Raw genomic sequence first — 22769 nt, 5'->3', positions numbered from 1 at the left:
GGCACATGTCACCTCTGAGCAGACGGTATGCGACTGAATAGAGTTGGAGTTTCTTCAATCTGGCAGCATATGACAGATTTTGGAGTCCCTTTATCCTTTTGGTGAGGAACTTTTGGGGTCTCTCCAATTGCTGCAGATGTCGGGTGAGATACATCCCAAATGGGGCATTGTACTCGATCATTGGTCTGATAAGTGAAGAGTACAGGGGAACAATGACCTCACTAGATCTGGATGTGAATCCCTTCATGATCAGGTGGGCAATGTAGAAGGTCTTTCTAACCACTTTAGCAACGTGAGTGTCAAAATAAAAAAGCCACTGTCAACCTGGGTCCCCAGGTCCCTGATAACCTCTTCTGTGCTTAGTGGATTGCCACCTATATGGTAGCTTGGGGTTACCTTGTTTTTCCCGAAGGGTATGACTATACAATTTTTGGCGTTTAACTTCAGGCCATGGCTCTGGCACCAGCTATCTATTTCCGTGAGTCCCCTCTGAAGGATATCCGTGTCCGATGCACTTTCCACTATGGCGCCCAGTTTGCAGTCGTCTGCAAACTTTGTCAGCCAGAGTCCTCCCATGTTGGCCTGTACTTCTGAGAAGTAGATGCCGAACAATAGGGGGCCAAGGACCGAGCCCTGTGGGACACCACTTGTGACCGGCTTGGAGTCTGACATAGCGTCAGCAACTCTAACCCTGTGGGTTCTGTCCTTAAGCCAGTTTGCAACCCATCTTGTGACATATGGGTTTACATTTAAGCTGGTAAGTTTTTCTACAATACCCGAGTGGGGTATTGTGTCGAACGCCTTTGCAAGGTCAAGGTAGGCTGTATGGACTGCCTTTCCCTCATCAATGGCCTTGGTGACTGTTTCAAGAAGTCGACCAAGTTCAAAAGGCATGATCTGCCCTTGACGAAGCCAAACTGGGTCGGGTCCAATGTCTGCAAGTCCCCTATATCTTTGTTTATGAGCTCCATTATGATCCTCTCCATAGCCTTGCAGACCAGACTTGTTAAGCTTATGGGGCGGTAATTACCAGGGTCCGTAGAGGCACCGCCTTTGTGGAGTGGGACCACAGTTGCCGTATGCCACTCCTTGGGCACGTATCCTGTGGTAAGGCTGAGATTAAACAGCTGCCTTATGTGCGGGTTTAGTTCCTCATTGAGCTCATGTAGCACACAGCCGGGGACACCATCCGGTCCCATTGATGCTGTGTTTTTAGCTTTAGAGAGAGCAGCTTTCACCTGCGCACTTGAGATGTCTGGGAGGCTACACTCCGCTGGGATAGTTATCTCTCCTTTAAAGGGGGAGAGGGGGGTGAAGTTTGCACTGAACCTGTCTGCCAGTATGTTGGCAATGTCTGTGGGTTCAGTGATTTTTGTATCATTTTGGACTAATTCTGAGCATATCTGGGAGTTTCCACCCAGGTTCCTAACATAGCTGAAAAAGGCTTTATGATTGTCTTTTGAATCCATGGCAATTTTTCTCTCAAAATTGGCCTTAGTTGATTTTATGAATGCTCGTATTTTTTTACTAATACTGATCAGGGGTGACTTTCCTTTTATGGATTTTGTTCTATCATGTAATAGCTTTCTCCTCTTATTGTAAAGTTTGTTAATGGCTGGGGTCCACCAGACTGGACGTTTGCCATTGGAGGAAAGAGTCTTGGTTTTATTTGGGATTGCCTGGTCCATGCAGTCCTGGAGGTGTTCATAGAAGGCATTTGTAAGGGCTTCCGCAGCTTGGGTTGTGGTTTCCACTGGCTCAGGGGCCTTGAAGGATACCACACCAGTCTTGAGTAGTGTGAAGTTTGCTTTAGAGAAGTTCTTCACTGTGGTCTTTTTTGTTTGGGGTGGGGCGGATGTGGATTTCCAGTGAGATTAGTTTATGATCAGATCTCACCAATGAGGGACATACTTTGGGTGTGGAGCATTTTGTCCCCATGTTTGTGATAATGAGATCTAGTATATTTTCTCCTCTCGTGGGAACAGTGACTAATTGTTCCATGGCATTTGAATTTATGAACTCCAGGAACCGTTGGGCTAGAAAGTTAGGGCTTGAGTAATGTTCCCAGTCTATATTCGGGTAGTTGAAGTCACCCAATATGATGGTGTTTGGAGATACATTTATACCCTCCAGTGTCTTCAGGAAGGCTGTGTGGGGTTCCTGAGTTTGAGAGGGTGGCCTGTAGCATGCTACAAATTGTAGAGCAGTTTTGCCTATGGTTAGTTGCACCTGGATGGTTTCCGAAGTTTTGTGCGTTGCCACCAACCTGGAGGTGTGGGTATCCTTTATGAATATGGATACTCCCCCTCTTTTTGTGGTGTGGAACGGGTTTTGGGGCCGGAACCCATGATATGAGGTAAAACCTGATAGTGCCGAGGTGCTCTCAGGAGCCCTGAATCAGTTTTCAGTTACAGCACAGACATCGATGTTCTCCATACTGAGAAGGGCCTCGAGTGCGTGCATTTTGAGATTTAGACTTCTGGCATTGAGCAGCATTACCCTCAGTTTCTTCCCATTTTTGTTTTCTAGGGTGGTAGGTTTAGAATTTCAGCCTTGCCTAAAAAAGGCACTATGGGGGTGGCAAGAGCCTTAGCCAATATCCGGAATCCCAGGGGTGACAGGTGCAAGCTGTCCCTTGCGAAGCAGCGTGGCTTGTCAAGCATGTCATCCCAGGCAGACAGACACTGGATCCCCTTTGAATGACACCAGAAATTAAGCCAATTGTTAAAGCTGATCATCTTGTCTCTATATTGTGGCATCATTCTTGGTGAAGGAAGGATACTGCTCAGGGTCAGGGTCATACCTGCCTGGGCTACATAATCAGAGAGCTCCCCTATGTCTCTTTTCATGTAGTCCAGGGAGGTACGTCTCAGGTCGTTCACACCAGCATGGACAATGACTGTGTCATATTTGTACTTGCCGTGGAGTGATCAGAGTGCTTGTGTTATGTGGTGGATTCTAGCGCTTGATAGGCAGCTTACTGTGACCCTCTCCTTGTTCAGCCTGGTGAGTGGGACGTCAGTGTGTCCGACTATGGAGTCACCTATGGCAAGTATGTTTGGTGTTGTATTTGGCCTTAAGGGCTGTGACTGCTTTGCACACTGATTTTGTGGTTTATGTGTTGCTTGTGGGGTGTCTTGAGGTAGCAGTTTCTTGGGTGTCTGCTTTGGAGGCCTCTGCTGTTTAGGTAAATTTTTACTCAGAGCGTCCGAGTAAGTCTTTGTGTGTTTATGTGTTTGATTCAGTGGTGTGGTAGCATTATGTGAGGCTGGTTTTGTGGTGTGTGTAGTTGCCTTCTCCTCCTGTCTGGTCTTGCCAGTCCTGAGTTGAGAGAGCTCAGCCTCCAGTTTGGCTAAATAGCTGCATCTCTCGCAAGTATTTGTGTTATGTGGGAGGAGGAGAGGGTTGTCTGTGTACATGAGGCAATTGTAACATTGCCTCAATATTCCCAGATTCACCAACTGGGCAGGAGAGGATGCCAGCATCTGGCCCTTCGACATGCTAGAAAAATTACGGAGTTAGGTATGAGACTGAATAAGAGAGGACTTAGTAAGGAAGTGGGTACTCCTGGGGGGGTTTCGCAAGTGAGGGACTTTGTATAATATAGAAGTGCTTAACCTACAAGGAAGATGCTTTTAAGACAAGTGCTGAGCTTTTTTTTTTTTGAAAAAAAACTTTTAGGAACAAGTGCTAAGCTTTTTAGTTAAGGGATATACTGTTTAGGTTACTAGTAGAGCAGTTCTAAGGCAAAAAATGAAGAACAGACTTTATGGAGCCAGAAAAAGTTTAACCTTGTTAAACCGATGCTGCTCTAGTGGCAACTCCATGCTAAAGCGTGCTTTATAGCAGGGGGCTGGAAAAGGCAGGAAATGACCCAAAATGGCCACTGAATTACAAGTTACTGTCTTAAACCACTCCTCTGAGGACAAGCAGGCAGCTCAGTACTCCCCACTCCCACTGGTGAGTAAAGAAACTTCCCCCTGACCAAACAAAGAAAATGGGGAAGTACAGGAACCAAGACAAAGCTCAGGGATCAGCAAAACCTGATCACTGGAACAACTAGCCAGGAAAGTTAGGAGAACAAGAATATTTTTTTTTTTTTTTTCACAGACAGAACAGAAAACACAATAAATGCTTTGCTTTTCGATTTAAATGCTATCAAAAGCTAGTACACTTGAGTGTATTAGCCTGCAGTTTAACTTTTAAGCAAACTTAAACTAAGAAGTGCAACCAACAATTAAAGCTTATAAAAACAGGAAAAACAGGTAATACCACTATAAAATAGACAGAAACAGTCGTCGAAAAACACAAATGGTCGAAAAATGCAAGAAAAAATACTTAAAATCTGGAAAGTTGCTTTTTCTGGTCTCTGCTGCTCTAGGAACTCTGCTGGATACCACGAGGAGCTGTGCTGAGTTCTCTACAGCCAGAAAAGCCTGCCAAAGCGTGCTTTATAGCAGTGGGCTGGAAAAGGCAGGAAATGACCCAAAATGGCCACTGAATTACATGTTATGCAGTTTGTGTTGTACTAAGGTTGATCCTACTAACCTAACTATACTATATACACCTAAACATGATTTGACTCGGCAACCAGTCTTCCTCTCCTATAATTGATGTCAAGTGTAAGTGGATACATAAATAGAATACCTTAGGTAACTTAAATAAGTAGATAATATACAGTCAACAAAACATCTACAGTTCGTCAATGTTAATAAATATTTTCTATACATACATAAAAAGTATTGAAAAGTATTCAAAATGATAACCGTACTACCAGTTGTTAAAAATTCATTAAATAATCCTTCAAACTTTTATAAAATTTGAACTAGAAAATGAAACGGAGGTGAGACTCTGGCAGATTGTGGCTCTGCTCGGCATCCAGCTGTATGTTGTAGCATTGTTAGAACACAATCACACCACTATCTAAAAGGTTTGAAAGAACTGGAAACAGAAGTAAGTTGTCATATTTTTTGGATAATAACAAAAATAATATTTTCTGAAGGATAAAAAGGCTTGAGCCCTAATGTCTGCTATTACTGACTGCAGCCCTCATTAATTTTTCATAAAATATGTCAAAATATAATGGACAGATCAAAACTATGAGATAAAATCAGGGTCATCTTATAGAAATTCTTACTGATAAGGGAAGAAAAACATCACTAGGATGAGACTAAAATGAAAAACACATTCCTTGCATTATCCTAATGCACTGCACATATAGCACTAGCTCTACCAAAAGTGCAACAGTTGTTAAGTAGCAATTTTTAAGGCTTTTGTTTTCAGCTAAAAAATGAAAAATAGAACATTTTGCACCCATTGTATAACTTTAGTAGGTATTTTAAAGACAATTCTAAATGTGTTTGATTGTGTTTAATGTGGTAGGTGTATGGACAGTTGAATAGCCCCCATACTTAAGATGGACAGTACTTGTTTTTGAGCCTCTGCCCACTGATTTGGGCAGGTCTGGCCACCCATTTTGTGTTGGCAACGTGTGAAAATGAAATCTGTATCCCTGGGTCACTATATTTAAAACCCATTTGTCCTGGGTTATGAGTTCTTTTCATGAAGAGCAATCTTTCCCCTAAAGGGGCGGTCAAAAGCTTGGGAATTTTAAAAGGAAGTCATTGAGACTGTTTACCATAGGGGAGTGTCTTGTTATTTTCTGATTTGGAAGTGGAGGCCCCCCCACTGCTTAGTTCTGAGAGTCTCGGGACTGAAACCTAGGGTTTTTGCTGTGTCTGGGTTTGGCTTGAGAGGACCTGGAAGGAACTGGAAAGGACCAATTCCTAGTAGGCCAGTGCCTACTAAATCTCGGAGGTTGCACTTGTAAAAAATCATTAACAGTTTGCATAGATTTAGCTTTATCTTCCATCTTTTTAAGAACTTCTTCAGCCTTGTTGCCAAACAGGCGGTCCTGATTTAAAGGAGCATCCAACAATTTAGCTTTAACATGACTACGCAAAGATTGCTCAAGCCAAGCATGCCTTTTAAGCACAGACCCAGTAACAGCAGCCCTGCAAGAGGCCTCTAAAGAATCAAAACCATATTGCAAACTATGTTTTCCAACTTGTTCAGCAGAATGCATTAAGTCCTGTAAATCTTTATTTTCCACACAGTCAGGAATCAACATCATTTTCTGTTTAAGCAGTCCAATAATATGTTGTCGATATTTTAACATGAAATTGGCAGTTTAAAGCTCTGGTTGCCAAGGTTGCAGAATTATAAACCTTTTTACCCCATCTATCCAGCGCCCTGGAGTCTCTAGCAGAAGGGGTAGGATTTTTAGCAGTAGAAGCCTTAATGCAGATCTGGCTCTGCAACAGGATTTTTTAAAAGGAACTTGTGGGACTCAGGAACCCTGTAGTATCTGTCAGGTTTACTAGGAGCAGGAGGCAGGGAATCAGAGGCCAAACTGGATTCCGAGAACACATCATCAACAATGTCTAGTACAGGAGGTATAGCCAAAGGCCTATGCTGAGGTAGAAGAAGGAAATCCCTAAGCCTCTTTTTTGAATCAGAAAATTCTTGGCTTTCCCAGTGGAAATTCTCCCTTAAAGTATGTAAAGTTTCCCCAAAAGAAAATTCCTCAGGAGGGGAAGCAGAGGGAATAGAATCCTCTGCATCAGAATCCTCATAATTAGGTATGGACAAATTCAGGACATCAGAAGACTCAGAACAAACAGTAACCTGATCAGGAGGTTCATAATCAAGCTCAGCCCTAGGCATCTTGGGGGGGGGGGGGTTGACTACTCCTGATTAGAGTTATTAGATCTTCAGCAATTTTAATCATTTGTTTTTTAGGCATAGGGGCCTGAGCATGTGGCCTGGGCGTCGTTTTTTTTAGACATGGATCCAGATTTAGGCCTTAGTAATGAAGGAGTAGAAGATTTAATATGCAAGTCTGTAGGCCTGAATACACCCTCAGAAGCCAGTGCCTGCACAGCGGCTCCGGACCCATCCAAGGTAGAGACATCCGTGGGTTCCATAGTTGAAGTATCTCGTGGCATACCGGACTCCGAATGGGTCTCAGTAGAGGCCTGCGAATCAGAAGTAGCGGGTATCAGGGGCTGCGAAAGTGCCTCACTGAGTACCGGCGAACTGGCGACTGAGTTAGGAGAAGCGTCATCAGCAGTTTTGGACCTTGGCGGCCTGTCTTTATCTTTGTATTTTTCAGAACCCCGATAATCGGAAGAATAACCAATGATATTTCTGGATAATTAAACCAAGAACTGAAATATTTATAGGCAAAAATATACAGATGACGGATAGTGTGCTGATTAAATAAAGCACAAAACCGACAGCAAGGTACGTCGTGGTCAGGGCCTAGGCAAGGAATACAGTACGAATGAAAATCTTTGAGGCATTTGCTTTCTACAAGTAATGCAATTATTAACTTTTACTGACATCGGTAAGGAGCAAGAAAAAGTTTCCACAATGGAGTACTGAGCTTTAAGTTGAAGACTTCAGTACTGAAACTCAAAAACGAAAATTTCAGGAGTCGGCCGACCGACACTTGTAAACTACTTCTGTTTCGGGCACCGCACGGCAAGAAAGATTGATGTATTGACGTCGGTTGCATGTTTTATACCCCTGACGACCTGACGTCATGGAAGAAGGGACAGCAACCGACGCAGGACACAAGACTTTGTTAATCAGGCCGACTGAGGGCAACCTGCAAGCAGATTACCCAAATGTAATGACTGCAACAGTGAAACACGAAGAACATCAGGGACTGTTCTGTATCAAAATGAGCTGAAATGGCTGATGCATGGATTTTAATAGAGGAGAAGTAGAGGCCACTATTAAGCAGCTCCGCTAGGTAGTCCACGATAAGAGGGATGGAAGGGTGTGAGGTACTGCCCCCTCTGGACTGGCTCCAGGAGCAGAATCATTTCCATTTTCCTGCATAAGGTTTTCTGGTGCTGGGCCTTCTGACCTCTGTGATAAATGTCTAGGACCTGTTTGCTTAACAGGGGCCTCTTGTATGCCTTTAGAGTATTATCCATGCTGATAGTTTGAGAGTCTGCAATTCTGGGTGCAGCATCCCCCCCCCCCCCCCCCACACCTGAGTTATGAGGTCTGACATCAGGGGAAGCTGCCTGGGAGGTTGTAAGGTCAGGCTGTGCAGAAAGGGGTACAAATGTTGTCTAGGCCAATCTGGAGCAATGAGGATGGCCTTTGGTCTCTCCTCCCATATTTTGATCAGTACCTTGGGAATAAGAAGCAGAGGAGGGAATGTATACACAAAGAGGGTGTTCCAGGGAAAGGTCAAGGCATCCACCTTCCACGCTAGGTGGTGATACTCCCTGGTACAAAATTTTGTCAGCTGATGGTCGAGATGTGACGCAAACAGATCCACCTCCGGAGTCCCCCACACCTGAATGATTTGTAAAAAGATTTTCCTGCGGAGCTGCCATTCATGGGGGTTCAGTAAGTGTCTGCTTAAGTGGTCTGCCAGGGTGTTGTTCCCTTGTAGGTATTGTCTATCAGGTGTAGTCCCATGAAAGACGCTGTCAACCAGAGGTTCATGGCTACCTGCACAGAGGGTAAGATTGGGTCCCTCTCTGTTTGTAGATGTACCACATTACTGTGGTGTCTGTTTTGATAAGGAGAACCCCTGGCTTGAGATGGTGTTTGAAGGATGTCAGATCCTTTTGTACTGCCATCAATTCCTTCTGGTTGATGTGTAAGGGAAAGTGCTGTGCATCCCTAAGACTTTGGGTGCACCTGCCTTCTAGGCAAGCGCCCAAGCTATGTCTGAGGCGTTGGTGGTAGTGGTCTGCCAGGTTGGGCGGAGGGTGAAGGAAATACCCTTTTTCTGGGCACAGGCCCCTGCCCACCAGAGAAACTCTGCCCTCATACAGGTGATCAGAGGTAGCGAGGTCTCTAGAGGGTGACAGTGGTGACACCCAAGGTTCTATAGGTTCCACTGAAGTTTTCTCATGTGAAGCCTGGCCAGAGGAATTAGAAGGATGCAAGATGCCATATACCCCAAGGCTTGCAGGAACTTCCTCGCAGTGAGGTGACTTGTGGAAGCCAGCTGGGTAAAATAGAGAGGCAGGAAGCTCTGCTTTTCTAGGGATAGGAAGGCCATTTGGGATGCTGTGTCCAGCAGTGCTCCCAAGAAAATGACCTTCCTGGAGGGCGTTTGCCTTGACTTCTTCTCATTGATGGTGTACCCTAAGGAGGTTAGGAGGAATTTAGCACAGAGGAGGTCCTTGAGGAGCTTTTCTTTGCAATCTGCCTGAATAAGGCAGTCAGGATAAGGGTAAATTTGTACATTTTTCTTTCTGCAAATGGCTATGGCCGGGGCTAAGCGTTCAGTGAATACCCTGGAAGCAGTAGATAAGCCAAAGGGTAGCGTAGAGAACTGAAAACATTGTGAGGCTGCTCTGAAGTGAAGGAATTTCTTGCAGAATTCCCTTAGGGGAATGTGGAGCTAAGTACCTTTTAGATCTGGGGTAACCAGGCATTTTTTTTTGCCAGCATAGGCAGCAGCTGCTGTAAAGTTAGCATTCTGAATTAGGGGATCACCAGGAAGGTGTTCAAAATGGATAAATCCAGGATGGGGCGCAAAGAGGCCTCTTTTCTGGGAACAAGGAATAGTCTGGAATAAAAGCCATTGCCCGTTTGATCTGAGGGGACAGGTTCTACTGCCCCTAGGGATATGAGAGTTTGGACTTGTTTCAATACCTCTGACCACTGATTTGGAGGCAAGTCTGGGTACCCTCTTGGAATTGGGAGTTCGTTGAAGGAGAATTTGTATTCCTGAAAAATTATCTTTAACACCCATTGGTCCTTTATTACAGAAAGCCAATTCTCTTTGCAGATGGAGAGCCTTCCTCCTAGTTTTTGGTGAGTGAAAAGAGGGCAGAGGAGGGAGAGGGAGTCACTGAGAGTTTCTGCCATAGAGAGATGGCTTAGAACTCTCTGCCTTTGTAGTGGAAGTGGTCCACTGTTCGGTTTTCTGCTGTCCCTGGTATAGGAGTCTGGGTGGTCTGTCCATGTGGGGCTTACCTTGCTCCTGCCTGCTAGGTGCAGGAAAGGACCAGTGTTTTGAGGGACAATTCCTGCTGAACCTAGGACATTGTACTTGAAGGAAATCTTTTACTGTCTGCATAGATTTTGCTTTGTCTTCCATCTTTTTAAGTAAGCTCCTCTTCTGCATTTACTCTAAACAAGCGGTCCTTATCCAAGAGTACATAAAGTAATTTAGATTTGACATGATCAGGGAGAAGTTGTTTGTTCAACCATGCATGTCTCCTAATGACAGATCCTGAAACTGCTGCCCTGCTTGAGGCTTCTACAGCATCATATCCACAGTGTAATGAATGTTTAGCCACTTGACAAGTAGAGTGCAGTAGATCTGCTAACTCTTTTGAATTGGCACCGTCAGGACAGGTTGAAAACTTTTGTTTTTAATAGTTCCAAAGTGCATTGTTGATGATTTAACATGTGGAAGTGACAGTTGAATGCTCTGAGAGCTGAGGTTGCAGAGGTGTATACTTTTTTACCCCATCTGTCCAGAGCTCTGGAGTCCTTGCCAGAATGAATAGGATTCTTTGCAGAACTTAGCCTTAGCTCCTTTTGGTCCCTGTGTAATGACCTCCAGGTCTGCAGCAGGATTTCTGTACAGGTATTTGTGAGATTCCAAAACTCTAATACCCGTCAGGTTTTCTGGGAGCAGGTGGAAAAATGTCAGGAGTTAAGCTGGATTCATGGAAGACACCATCAACCACCTCTAAGATTGGAGGGATGGCCAGGGGTTTGTGCTGAGGCAGGTCTAGAAACTCTTAGTCTTTTCTTAGATTGAGGGAAGTCCTGGGATTCCCAGTGTAAATGTTCCCTGAGGGTGTGAAGGGTTTTCCCCAAAGGAAAGATCTTCTGGTGGGGAGGCAGAAGGAATGAGTTCCTCTGCATCTGAATCCTCATACGCAGTCAGAGGTTGATGGTCCTCATCAAAATCTGAATAATCAGACTCCTCAGAATCCTGTTCTGTCAGTATTTCAGGAGAGAGGTCTCTTTCTTTTAGAAGGCGTGGCCTGACTACCCCTGATAAGGATGATAAGATCCTCCGCCATTTTAAGCATTTGAGCTTGGGGTGGTGGAGCAAGAGTAAAATGGTGGTTTGAGGTAGTTTTCCTAAGAGTGGACTTGCTTCTAGGCCTAACAGTATCCATCGGTCTGAGAGAAATGGTAGTCTGAGAAGATGATGTCAGTTTTTGTCTAAATTCAGTAGTGCGAAAAACCTCCTCGGAAGCTGGTGCCTGCATTCCAGCTCCGGACCCAACCAAGCCAGAGACAACCAAAGGCTAGGAAGATGAAGAAGATTTCTGCGGCATACTGGACTCTGAAAGGGTCTCAGTACAGGCCTGCAAAGGTACTGAACTAGGCATCGGGGGCTGCGAAGGCGCTTCACTGAATTCCAGAGAACTCATGACCTGCTTAGTGGTAGAATCACTGGAAGGCTTAGCCTTGTGTGGTCCATTTCTTTATCCTTACATTTTTTCGGAATATCTACAGATTGTTGGCTGACGGACTCCATTTTGGAACGAAAATACCTGGCTACAATAAGAGCTCTATGACAAATGGTTCTCGCGTTAAAGAGGGCACAGAACCGGCAACGGGGGACATCGTGGTCTGGGCCTAAACGAGTGACGCAGTATGAATGGAAGTCTCTGTGTGGTATTTGCTTTCCACAGGCGAGACAATTGTAAACTTTTGCGGAAATCAATTAGTGCAAGAAAAAAGGATCCCCAACGGGGTACTTAGCTTTAGAAGTTTTCAGCTGTAATTCAAACTCTGGTAGCGACCAACTGGCACACTTGCGAACTGCTTCTGCTACGGGCTACACGGCAAGAAAGTCTGAAGTAATGGCATCGGCTGCTTTCCTTTATAGCACTGACGACCTGACATCATGCATCAAACGACAGCAACCGCCGCAGAAAATCATTGACTCTGGTACTCGGGCCGGCCAAGAGCTACCACAGCAGGGATAACCCACAGGTGATGACTGCTACAGTGAAACAGGAAAAACATCTGGCAACAGACGATAGAGTGGGCAGCTTGGGAGAACATTTTTTGAACTCCGGAGACATGGACTCAGAGAAGCTAAAAGCTCCTTAATCAGATCTCTCTGCAGGTGGGTAAGGTGAGCTAGATAATTTTGCGACTGCATTTCAAAAGTGGTTGAAGCTTAAACACACTTTACAATCCTATCCAATGCTCTAGACTCCTTGTTAGGAGATGGACACTGGCAATCTCCTTTGCCAGTTCTTTATTAGTGGCTGCTGCCACCATGATGGCATAAACTACATGACCCTTACTCTAATGTTTTCTGTCAGCTGGTGGAACCAGGAACCTATCAGGGTGCTTGGGAATGGGCTTGATGGTGTCTGGTTCCTTCCATGTCCGGCAATAAACCAAATCAATGAGGTCGTCCACCGGGGGATCACCCAAGATGCAGATGGGCCTGTCCTGAATTCCAACAAGAGCACTGACTCCTTGGAAGGAGGAGGTTGGGCAGACTACCCACCTTTCTGCTTCAATATTTCCAAAATATTCCTAAAGAAGACATCCTCAAGTGGGGATCAGGTGGATCCTTCTCCCTCAACAAAGTCAGTGTATTCACTTAATGACTACATGGGGGAGTCAATGTGCCTCCTTTTGTATGTCTTCTTGGAGGGGACTTCCTCAGCAGGGTACTCTGGGGAAGTATCAAAAGAAGGGAATCCCGCCTGGACAGGGAAGTCATGGAAACCACTCAGGATAGGTTGACTCAGGACAAAACGAATGGGCTCAAGGCCCAGAGCTGAAGGTAGTACAGGGGAGGGTTGTGGGACGTGGTTATGGTTCTCTACCTCTGGAGAAAACTCTCTCCATTACCTCAAAGGCCGATGGATCAGGAGAGGCCCTCTCAGTCTCCTCAAAAGCCAAAGTCACAAAGGGTAGGTGGCTAGGACTCGTACCAGATCAGTGACCTCTTGAGAGAATTGGACCAGAACTGTTGAGGCCAGAGGTGCCTAAGGGAAGAGATGCCTCCAACAAGAATGGAGCTGATCCCACTCCTCCGGACCCAGCGCTGGCACCTTGTTTCCAATATCTGCTCTGCTCCAAGGGGATAGGAACAGGATAGATCAAGGGTTACCATCTGTGTTGAGGAAGGAGGCTTCCCCTGCACCTAACCACACACACATGGAAGTCCCACAACCTGCAATGCTGAAGCAGAGGGCTGGATCGGAGGAGGAGGCTTGATGGCATGGCCCGGTAGCTCACAGATCTGACAGGTGATGTAGCTGACACCACCCCCATCTGAATCTGGGACTTCAGGAATCTTCTCATCATCCTTTTCATGTCTGCCACAGACCAGCTTCAAGAGGACCTGGAAAAAGCCAAACAAGAAGGGGTCGGGAGTGTTTGAACTTAATGGAATGAGTAGGAGACTTGCTCCGTGCTCTCAAATCCAGAGCCATGAGATCTGCCACCAGAGCCGAAGGAGGAGGTAACAATGTTATTACTTCCCCTAGATCTGAGGATGCTGGTGGATCCGTTGGGTTAGGCACTTTCTTTGGATATGAGGGGATCAGATCCAAAGTTTTCTTCGTTTTGGACTTCAGTTCCAGGGGACCTCTTGGGGAGGCAGTGATAGAATTCCTTTTTGCTTCATTAGATGAGGAAGAAGTTGTTGAAGCCAAAGAAGGGGTCTGAGGAGATGAAGATGGAAGAAGACCCCTCTAAGATTAATTTATTACGCCTACCAGTGAGCGGTCTCGATTAAAAGAACCACACACCTCACAAACAGCTTTTAAGTGATCCGAAACTAAACAATATATGCACTCATTGTGGGCATCCTGGTTGGGGATCTTATGCCTACAAGAAGTGCAACATTTGAACCCCAAAGAGGGTTTGTCAGACATGACAAAAAAAAAAAACAATGGACACTCTACAGCAAAGGAGAAAAACTATGAGCTATAACAAACTCCAACTATAACTATAGCTAAAACCAACTATAACTACCTACTTTAAAATTGCTGAACAAAAGAAAACGGGCTTGACAGTCTAGAAGAGAATAAGGACGTAGCGATAGAGAAACGCACTCACATACACACAAACACACATACAAGAAAGACCAACTAGGAAAAGAGAGGATGTCAATTACAGAGCCAACGAAAGGGAAATGAAGGGATAACAAAAACACTAGCAAGGAAAACTGTTATTAAAGCAACCACAGCTCGAGGGCACAGAGAACCGCATCCGGACACTGAAGCAGCAAACAAAATCTGAGGTGTCTGGGTGGCTGTAGTGGAAAATGGGAAAGAGGGAGGAGCTCGCGAATCCGATCCAAGTCTGGAGAATATGGCCAAGCCGGATCCAAGGATCGGATTCGAAATCCTATCGTGAGGAGGAGGAATGAAGATGACAACATCAGATTCCAAAGTAAAAAAAAAAATGTGAACAGATGATTCTAATGTAAATTGTGCTCCGGCAATTTGGTAATACAGCAAATATGTTTCTAAGCTCCAGCACAGAGACTCGTTAAATGAATACTGGTTATTCTTTATGAAAGGCAGATCCTTTTCTGTAATAAACTCGTAACTATAACTTGCTGTTCTGGGCCATCAAAAACATTTACAACAGATCCTGATTATTCAATGACAAAACTACATACAGTTTGTTTATAAGGCACTATAGTCAAACTGAAGAGAATCAAGGTATCTCTCTGTACCAAGGTTGACTTGGAATTGATAACAAAACTGGATCAACAGCTGGCTGGCCAGAAATGAAAACCTAAGGCATCCAATCACTTTCACTTGGGAGAAAAGAGAGGGGATCTACAGGCTGGTGCACTATCATCTTCTGACAGATGCGAGGGAACTGCAAGCCAGCAAAGCCTACAATCTAAACAAAAGAAGAACATAAATATTAACACAGCTGCTCTTCTCATCTTTAGCTGTGCCCTTTTCTGTGCAGACCAAAGTCCACGAAAAACACTTGGTAGACAATGCCAGATCTAAAGAGAATGATATTACTAATTTGGAAGCACCCCATTCTTCATAAAGTGAAAATAAATGCCATTGACCTACAGTGATACAGATTTTAGCTGAGCCTCAAGACTTCTGTTTTCACAAAGGCACTGCTTGGTGATAGCGTAATATACTGGAATGTTCCACCTTCTGTGGTATACTGGTGACTGACAGAAGCAAAAAAGAGGCTAACAGTGGGAACATTCCCTCAAGCTAAAAACAAGCATCTTCACCACCTGGGATTATCAAGGCCTCAAGCTGTGAACCCTGGCAAGTTATGATAAGAATTTTGTCTCTATGGGACTTGGGGAGGAGCGTAAGGACGGGAAACTTCAACTTTGAATACCATCAGTCAATGACTATGTGATTCAAAAGGCCACTTCTCCAGGATCAGGATGCATAGCTTGGGCTGTAAAGTGATCATGTATAGGACTGGGAATGGTGAAGGTGCTTTCAACAGTTCTGTTCCTCTGCTGAGATATAGAGTAGCATGGGCTCAAGTCCACTGTGGTCAAGATCCTCAACACCAATGGAGTCCAAAGGCCATTTCTAAAACTGATTTACCTTCAAAAGGACTATGCCTAGACTTACCATTTGATCTTCAATCATTGTGGTGATGGTGTGGTCTAAGACTGGGGATGCATGGATTACCCTGCTGCCAATCTCCAAGCAAGGAGCCCAGAAACGCCATAACTGTTCCAGTCATAAGGTTGACTAATAGGTTACCTGACATTTCCAACATCGGACACTGTCCTCCTCTCCAAAACACTAAAGAGAGTATCGGTGTGGGTCTTACCTAGTAATCTGACAGCCACATGGATACATAGTAGATTTGTGATGCATTAGATGAAGGAAAATCAACACTAACTGGTAAGACAAGGCTCCCTATTAAAATGTTGGTACTAGAAATGCAGTGTGCCAACAAGAAAAAAAAAAGAGAGAGACCAAACACCCAGGAAGAGAGTGAATCGCGAACATTTCTCTTTTCCTTTAACTTTCTTTTCTGTAGAAAGCCCCCACCCCCACATTCCCCAAACCCGTATATACAAACTCTGAGATCACCATACCCTAGAGAAAAAGGAAGTATTCTGAGAAATGGCCATCTTGGACTTAGTGTATGCAACTCTGTTTATCAGCCATTCTGTTTCCTGTTTCAGGACTCACCCTAATGGGTCCCAACATTTCAAATAGTTACCCTGGGACAATGACTGTTAACTGTGAGAAGTGCAAAAGAAATGCTGGCATCTGAGAATAAGTACATTTATGCAACCTGAGTACAACATCACACTGCAATTTTAAGGGCACACACTTCAGAGTATGGAATTATCCATCTGCTAAATTCTGATGAATCCAAACAAAGACACCAGTGAAAATCCCCAAAGATAGAATGATTTTGTATCAACAGACAGGACCTTTGGGCTTTAACCTGGACTTTTTCTCCCTCACCTTATATGCCTGTTTGCTTCTGACAGCAGACCTGAAGGTCAACACCCTACTTTTCAAATAGGAATCTAATGTAAAGGCAGAAGAAGAAGATGCAAAGACTTCTTTGAGTACAGGTTTCTATAATGTCTGAATGAGTGGTATCAAAGAATCCAAATACTTTGACAAAGAAAAAAAAAGCTGCACTTCAGATATGCACTTTTTTGGATGATATAAAGTCCTGAAGTATCTTTTCTTTTTAAACGACAGTTCCCTAAGAAATGTTCAAAAGAGTGCTCAAAGTATCTGTTGCAGTATTAGAAATGTTCTGGAGAGGGTTTTTCCTGCACTTAGCCAGATGAGTCTGAAAAATCTCACAGCAATGGACTGTGGTCTGGGCTTAGACAACTTATGCAGAGTTTTTTTTTTTTTTTATATCCATGCTATGTATACATTTTTTCATCTTCCACACAAGTTTTACACTCCATTTCTCCTAATCTGTAACCCCTACAGGAAACTTCTTCAATCCTCAGGTAAATTTGCCACCATATGACAGGCTCTACAAAACAAGTAATGACTCAGGGTGAAGAAAGCAGAACTGGAGCCAGATGACAATCAGCTGGTGATGTACGAGGCATAACTATCAATAACATACAATGGAAGGGACACCTGCACACAGTGGCACTACTGGGGGTTACTCGTGTGTGTGTGTGTGTGTGTGTGTGTGTGTGTGTGTGTGTGTGTGTGTGTGTGTGTGTATGTTCCTATAACCAAACTTCCCAGTGTTCAGCAAGTGCACCCATCACAGGAAAGACTATCATCATCAGGCAGCACTGAATAATCACAGATCACCCCCATCTATCCAGCTCAGAATAACACAGATGCAACACCATCTGCTCAATGTTACCCTCCACCCAAACCGACATTCCAGCATCCTGGATCACTTACTGAACTTGGATCACCAGCATCACAGAGGAAAAAGCATCTACAGCAGCAGACTGGAAAAATATACAGACTGTTTACTGAGGTTCCTATTACGTTGTCGAAATTATAAAACTTCGAACACTACAAGATTGAACTTGTATGTTCGAAGTTTTATAATTTCTAACAAAAAAAAAAAAACTGAAAAACAACAGACAAAGTAACTGTTGTAAGCACCCCCCACAACCCCCACTCTTTAAATATACCAACTCCGAGATTGCAATACAGTGCGGAAAGAAAAGATTTCCCTTTACCGCACTGTAGTGCCATCTCGGAGTTGGTATAGTTAAAGAGCAGGGGGTGTGGGGGATGCAGTGGGGCTTGCAAGACTTAATTTCTTTTCTTTCTTTTTTTTTTTTTTTTTGCGTAATTGAAGTTCTGAAACTTCGAACATAAGGTTTCGACCTTATGGTGTTCGAAGTTTCAGAACTTCGATAACGTAATAGGAACCTGTTTACTGCAAATTTATTTTTATGCAGGTGAAGGACAACAAATGACAAATTTGAATATGCAACAAAAAATTAAATCTGGAAAAGAAATCAGGCACAAATGTGACCACCCCTTGTCTTACTTCAAAAGGCAAGCTGTGGCATGCAAGCTTTCTAATAAAAATTCTAAGCTGCATTACATAATTTTTCACAAGTATTTTTACAATAAAAATGTAAAATAATATGGCACACTAAATAACTGTCATTTACTGGAAGAAGCATATGCAATAACAGTGAATAATTAAAGCACTTTGTTACCTTAATATGATAACTGTCACTAACATGTCTCAATCCCTTGTCTGCTATAGCGCGATACTTCTGCCGCTCAGAAATCAGATGATCTTTTTCAGACATGGCCATAAGATGGTGTTCTTTTGCAGTTCGAACCTCTGTCAGTAACAGGTTCTTTTCAGTTCTACATAAGAATACAAAATTGTTGTTTCAGTTCAGATATGCAATAAGTACAACAAAGTCAATACTTAATTCTCTACCTAGAAGCAATATACAAATGGAAGACATTATTGAAAGGAGAGAAAGGACTCAAAAGGTAGCCAGTGTTACCTGTCCAAATTATGTAGAGGCATGATAATGATAAAGTATGTTTCAGGTGATTCAGGATCTGAACAACAGCCTTAGTATCAGAGACTGCCGAAAGAGACAAAAACTGGAAATCAGAAGCTTGACCTGGCAATTTATCCACAAAGAAAGGTTCCCCTAGCCTGACTGAAGCAGTACTCTGAAGGGAAAAGGAGGAACTGCAGCAATTAACTACAGCAGCTATCCCTTAGGACAGATGGAGGTTTGGAATAAAGGATGTTAGGTTAATGCACATTCACTTTTTTTTTTTTTGGGGGGGGGGGGGGTCAGCTTATGAAAAATATCCCTGTCCTGTAGCAGGAAACTGCACCACTCTACATATATCAGAAGAGGGGTTCACTGTAAGTGGCTGTGGTAAAATGCACAGCAGCATAGTAGTAGAAAGAAAACTTGGTCTTGGTTGCATGGCAAGAAAGGACCAAAATTTTGCTGGGTAATTCCTACTGATCCTTACGGAATGAACCTGCAGAAACTCCTTGACAGCCTGCACTGACAAAGTCTTATCCTCCAGTTCCTGAAATACATCTTGACCCTTGGTTTCAAACGCAAATTCCTTGTCGAGTATCAAGAAATTTTGACTTAACATGATCAGGAAGAGAGTACTCTCTTAACCAAGAATGTCTCCCGATAACACACTTTGATTCCACAAGGCATCAAAGCCACAATGTAAAGAATGTTTTGCAACCTAGGAACACGACCTGGGCCGACAACCACTCTTCAAATCAGTCCCTTCCAGTTTCCTGCTTCATTTGGTTTAGGAAAACTTTCCAAAATTTAACCATATGGAATTGGTAATTTAAAGCTCTCACAGCCACAGTAAAGTACAGTTTTGTACCTACCATAAATGTAGATGTTCGAGTGTCTTCACTGCTGCAGTCATTACACGGGTTATCCTGCCATCAGATGGTCCCGCAGTCGGCCAAAGTTCGAAAGTCTTGGTCCGGCATCAGTTGCTGTCGCTTCCTCCCTGACGTCAGTGCGCCAGGGGTATATAAGATGCAGCCGACGCCATTTTCTTCAGTTTTTCTTGCCCCAGATGTCAGATGCCCCCCAAAAGGTAGGCAATACATATTGCTAATAAAATATACAATAAGGTAAAAACAAAACCTTCAGTAACCAGCAAATACACCACATAGGTAGTATAGTGTAGAAAGGTATAGATAAGTCCCAGCTAAAAAAGAGGAGATGGCGGGTGGGTAACCTGGACTGCAGCAGTGAAGACACTCGAACATCTACATTTATGGTAGGTACAAAACTGTACTATGTTCATCGTACTGCTGCAGTCATTACACTTGGGTTGAATCCCAAAGCTGAGTCAGGGTGGGTGGTTCTATAGAGGATTTGGTGTGGCTATGAGGCCCTGCAGCACTGCAGTGGCAAAGCCAGCTCTGGATCTTGAATAAAGAGACAAGTGGTAATGCTTGGTAAAGGTATGCACTGAACTCCAAGTTGCAGCTTCCGAGATATCTTTGGTAGGTACTACTCCTCTAAGGTAGGCAGTAGAAGTGGCAGTTGCCCTGGTGGAATGTGGTTTAATGTACTAGGTACAGGTTTCCCATGCTGTGTGTAGCAGAACCGGATACAGTGTTCTATCCACTTTGAAATGGTCTGCTTTGAAATAGCCTTTCCCTGTGATCTTGCAGCATATGCTACAAACAATTGCTCAGTTTTTCTGAAAGCTTTTGTTTTGTCCAAGTAGAAACGTAACTGCCTGTGTATGTCCAAAGAATGCAGAAGCCTCTCCCCTTTTTCTGGGGATTTGGATAAAAAGTTGGCAAGTGAATAGATTGGTTAAGAGCCACACTGGATACCACCTTAGGCATAAAAGAAGGGTTTGTTCTTAAAGAAACCCTGTCTTGGTGAAAAATGATGAAAGGCTCCACTGCCATTAGTGCCTGTAACTCTGAGACTCTTCGTGCTGAGGTTATTGCCAGAAGCAGAGCAGTTTTCCATGATACATATTTTACTTCTGCTGAATTGGCTGGCTCAAAAGGAGGTAAAGTGAGTTTTTCCAAAACAAAATTGAGGTCCCAAGTAGGTGTTGGTGCTCTGCAGGGCGGTCTTATATTTTTAGCCCCTCTGAGGTACTGCTTTAGCAATGGATGAGAGAAAATAGGAGGATCTGTGTTGTAATGAGCCGAAATGGCAGAGGCGTGGATCTTAATGGATGAGAAGGATAGTCCTTTGTCCAGCATCTCAGTTAAGTATTGTAGTATCTGAGGAATGTTTGGGACAAGAGGGTCAAGGCTTTGAGCCTGGTTCCAGGCACAGAATCTCTTCCACTTTTCTGAATAAGATTTCCTGGTGCTAGGCCTCCTGGCCTCCAAAATGAAATCCATAACAACTTTAGAGACAGGTGTTGTCTGTTTGACTAATGAATCTGCCATGCAGCCAGGTTTAAGGTTTTGAGCTGACTGTGCAGGATCTGATTGTTTTGTTGAGTCAGAAGGTGTGGGAATTTGAGGCAAAATCCATGGTGGGCCCTGTGCTAAGATTTTTAAGATTGGGTACCTGTGCTGGTGTGGCCAGTCTGGAGCAATCAGGATCATCTGTGTTTTTTCTTGTCTGGCTTTTAGGAGTACCTTTGAAAGGAGAGGCAGTGGTGGGAAGGCATAAACTTTTAGTCTTTTCCAGCTGAACGAGAGAGCATCCACTTTCCATGCTCATGTGTGATAAGTCCTTGTGCAGAATTTTTGTAGTTGGCAATTCAGTGGGGAGGGAAAAAGATCTATGTCTGGGCACCCCCATTTCTGTGTTGTCATGCTGAAGACTTGTGGATTTAATTTCCACTTGTGATGATCCATGATGTTTCTGCTTAAGTCGTCTGCCAGAGTATTTTTCTTTCTTGGCAGGAATTGTGCTTGCAGATGAACTTGATAAGTTAGAGCTGTGTTCCACAAGGTCATGGCTTGTCTGCATAGGGGGTAAGAATGAGTGCCCCCTTGCTTATGTACCACATTACTGTGGTGTTGTCTGTCTTTAATAATAATTGTCCTGGATGCAGAAGGTCCTTGAAAGCTGTTAGGGCATTTTGTACAGCCAACATCTCTTTTTGATTGATGTGAAGATGCATTTGGTCTGTGGTCCACTTGCCCTGAATACATTTTCCTGCCATGTGTGCTCCCCAGGCATAATCCGAAGCATCTGTTAAAGTCTGCCTGGCTGTGGGTAGAGTGAAAGGCTGACCCTTGTTGAGGTGACATGCCTGTGCCCACCATCGAAACTCCTGTTGTAGGCAGGGAATTAGTGGTATTACTGTTTCCAAACTGTGACAGTGTTGAGTCCAAATACTTTTTAGGTACCATTGTAATTTCCTCATATGCAGTCTGGCATATGGAATTAGTAGTATGCAGGATTCCATGAATCCCAAAGCCTGCAGAATTTTTCTTGCAGGGAGTTGGGACTTCGTTGCCATCAATTGAAAATACTGAGTCAGTTTGTCCTTGTTTGTCTGGCGTGAGATAAGCCATCTGGGCCATTGTATTTAAGCTGGCACCCAGGAATATTATCTCTTCTGAGGGCACTAGTTTTGACTTATTTTCGTTTACTGTGTACCCTAGGCAAATTAGCAACCTTTTTACAAATGCCACATGCTTTAGAGAAATGTCCTTGCTCTCTGCTTGAATAAGGCAGTCGTCCAGGTATGGATATATTTGAATTCCTTTTTGTCTGCAAAATGCAATTACTGGTGCCAGGCATTTTGTGAAGACTCTGGGCGCAGTAGATAAGCCAAAGGGCAGTGCAGAGAATTGGTAGTGCACTGAACCAGCGATAAATGTGAGGTATCTTCTGCAATTTTGTCTGATAGGGACATGCAGGTATGCCTCTTTGAGGTCCAAAGTAACAAGCCAAGCCTTCTTGCCCAGCATGGGAAGAAGCTGCTGTAGTGTCAACATTTTGAATTTCAGAACATCCAGGTAAGTATTTAGAATAGAAAGGTCTAGCATGGGTCTCCAGGCTTTGTCCTTTCTGGGGACCAGGAAAAGTCCTGAGTAAAATGCTTGCCCTTGTTCCTGCTGTGGCACTTTTTGAATAGCTCTCAGGTCCATGCTTTTGTGCCTCTGCCCATTGATTTTGTGGCAGGTCTGGCATTCAATTTAGACTTGGTAAAGTGTGAAAGTGGAACCTGTAAACTTGAGACAATATTCAGAACCCATTTGTCTTGGGTGATTGTCTGCCAATTTTGAGAAAAAAGGGCTAGTTTCCCCCTAAGGGAGCTTGAAAAAGGGAAGTGCTTGGCATTCGAAGGGGGAAGTCA

The 22769-nt window shown here is 43.9% G+C and overlaps 1 protein-coding gene across 2 annotated transcripts in view; it reads right to left on the bottom strand.

The window, feature by feature from the left end:
* LOC122811120 (golgin subfamily B member 1-like) overlaps positions 1–22769 on the bottom strand; it is a 2318314-nt gene that overhangs the window by 506323 nt on the left and 1789222 nt on the right. For both annotated transcript variants that reach the window (XM_044082720.1, XM_044082719.1), the window contains exon 19: positions 18173–18329. In XM_044082720.1, the coding sequence (XP_043938655.1) occupies positions 18173–18329 (157 nt within the window). The remainder of the gene's footprint in view (positions 1–18172; positions 18330–22769) is intronic.

Source organism: Protopterus annectens, chromosome 9.part0 (genome assembly GCF_019279795.1).
Source record: "Protopterus annectens isolate FY-2018-M chromosome 9.part0, PAN1.0, whole genome shotgun sequence".
NCBI lineage: Eukaryota > Metazoa > Chordata > Ceratodontiformes > Protopteridae > Protopterus > Protopterus annectens.
Note: the sequence above shows the minus strand (reverse complement) of the source record. Positions and strands in the feature narration are given on the sequence as shown.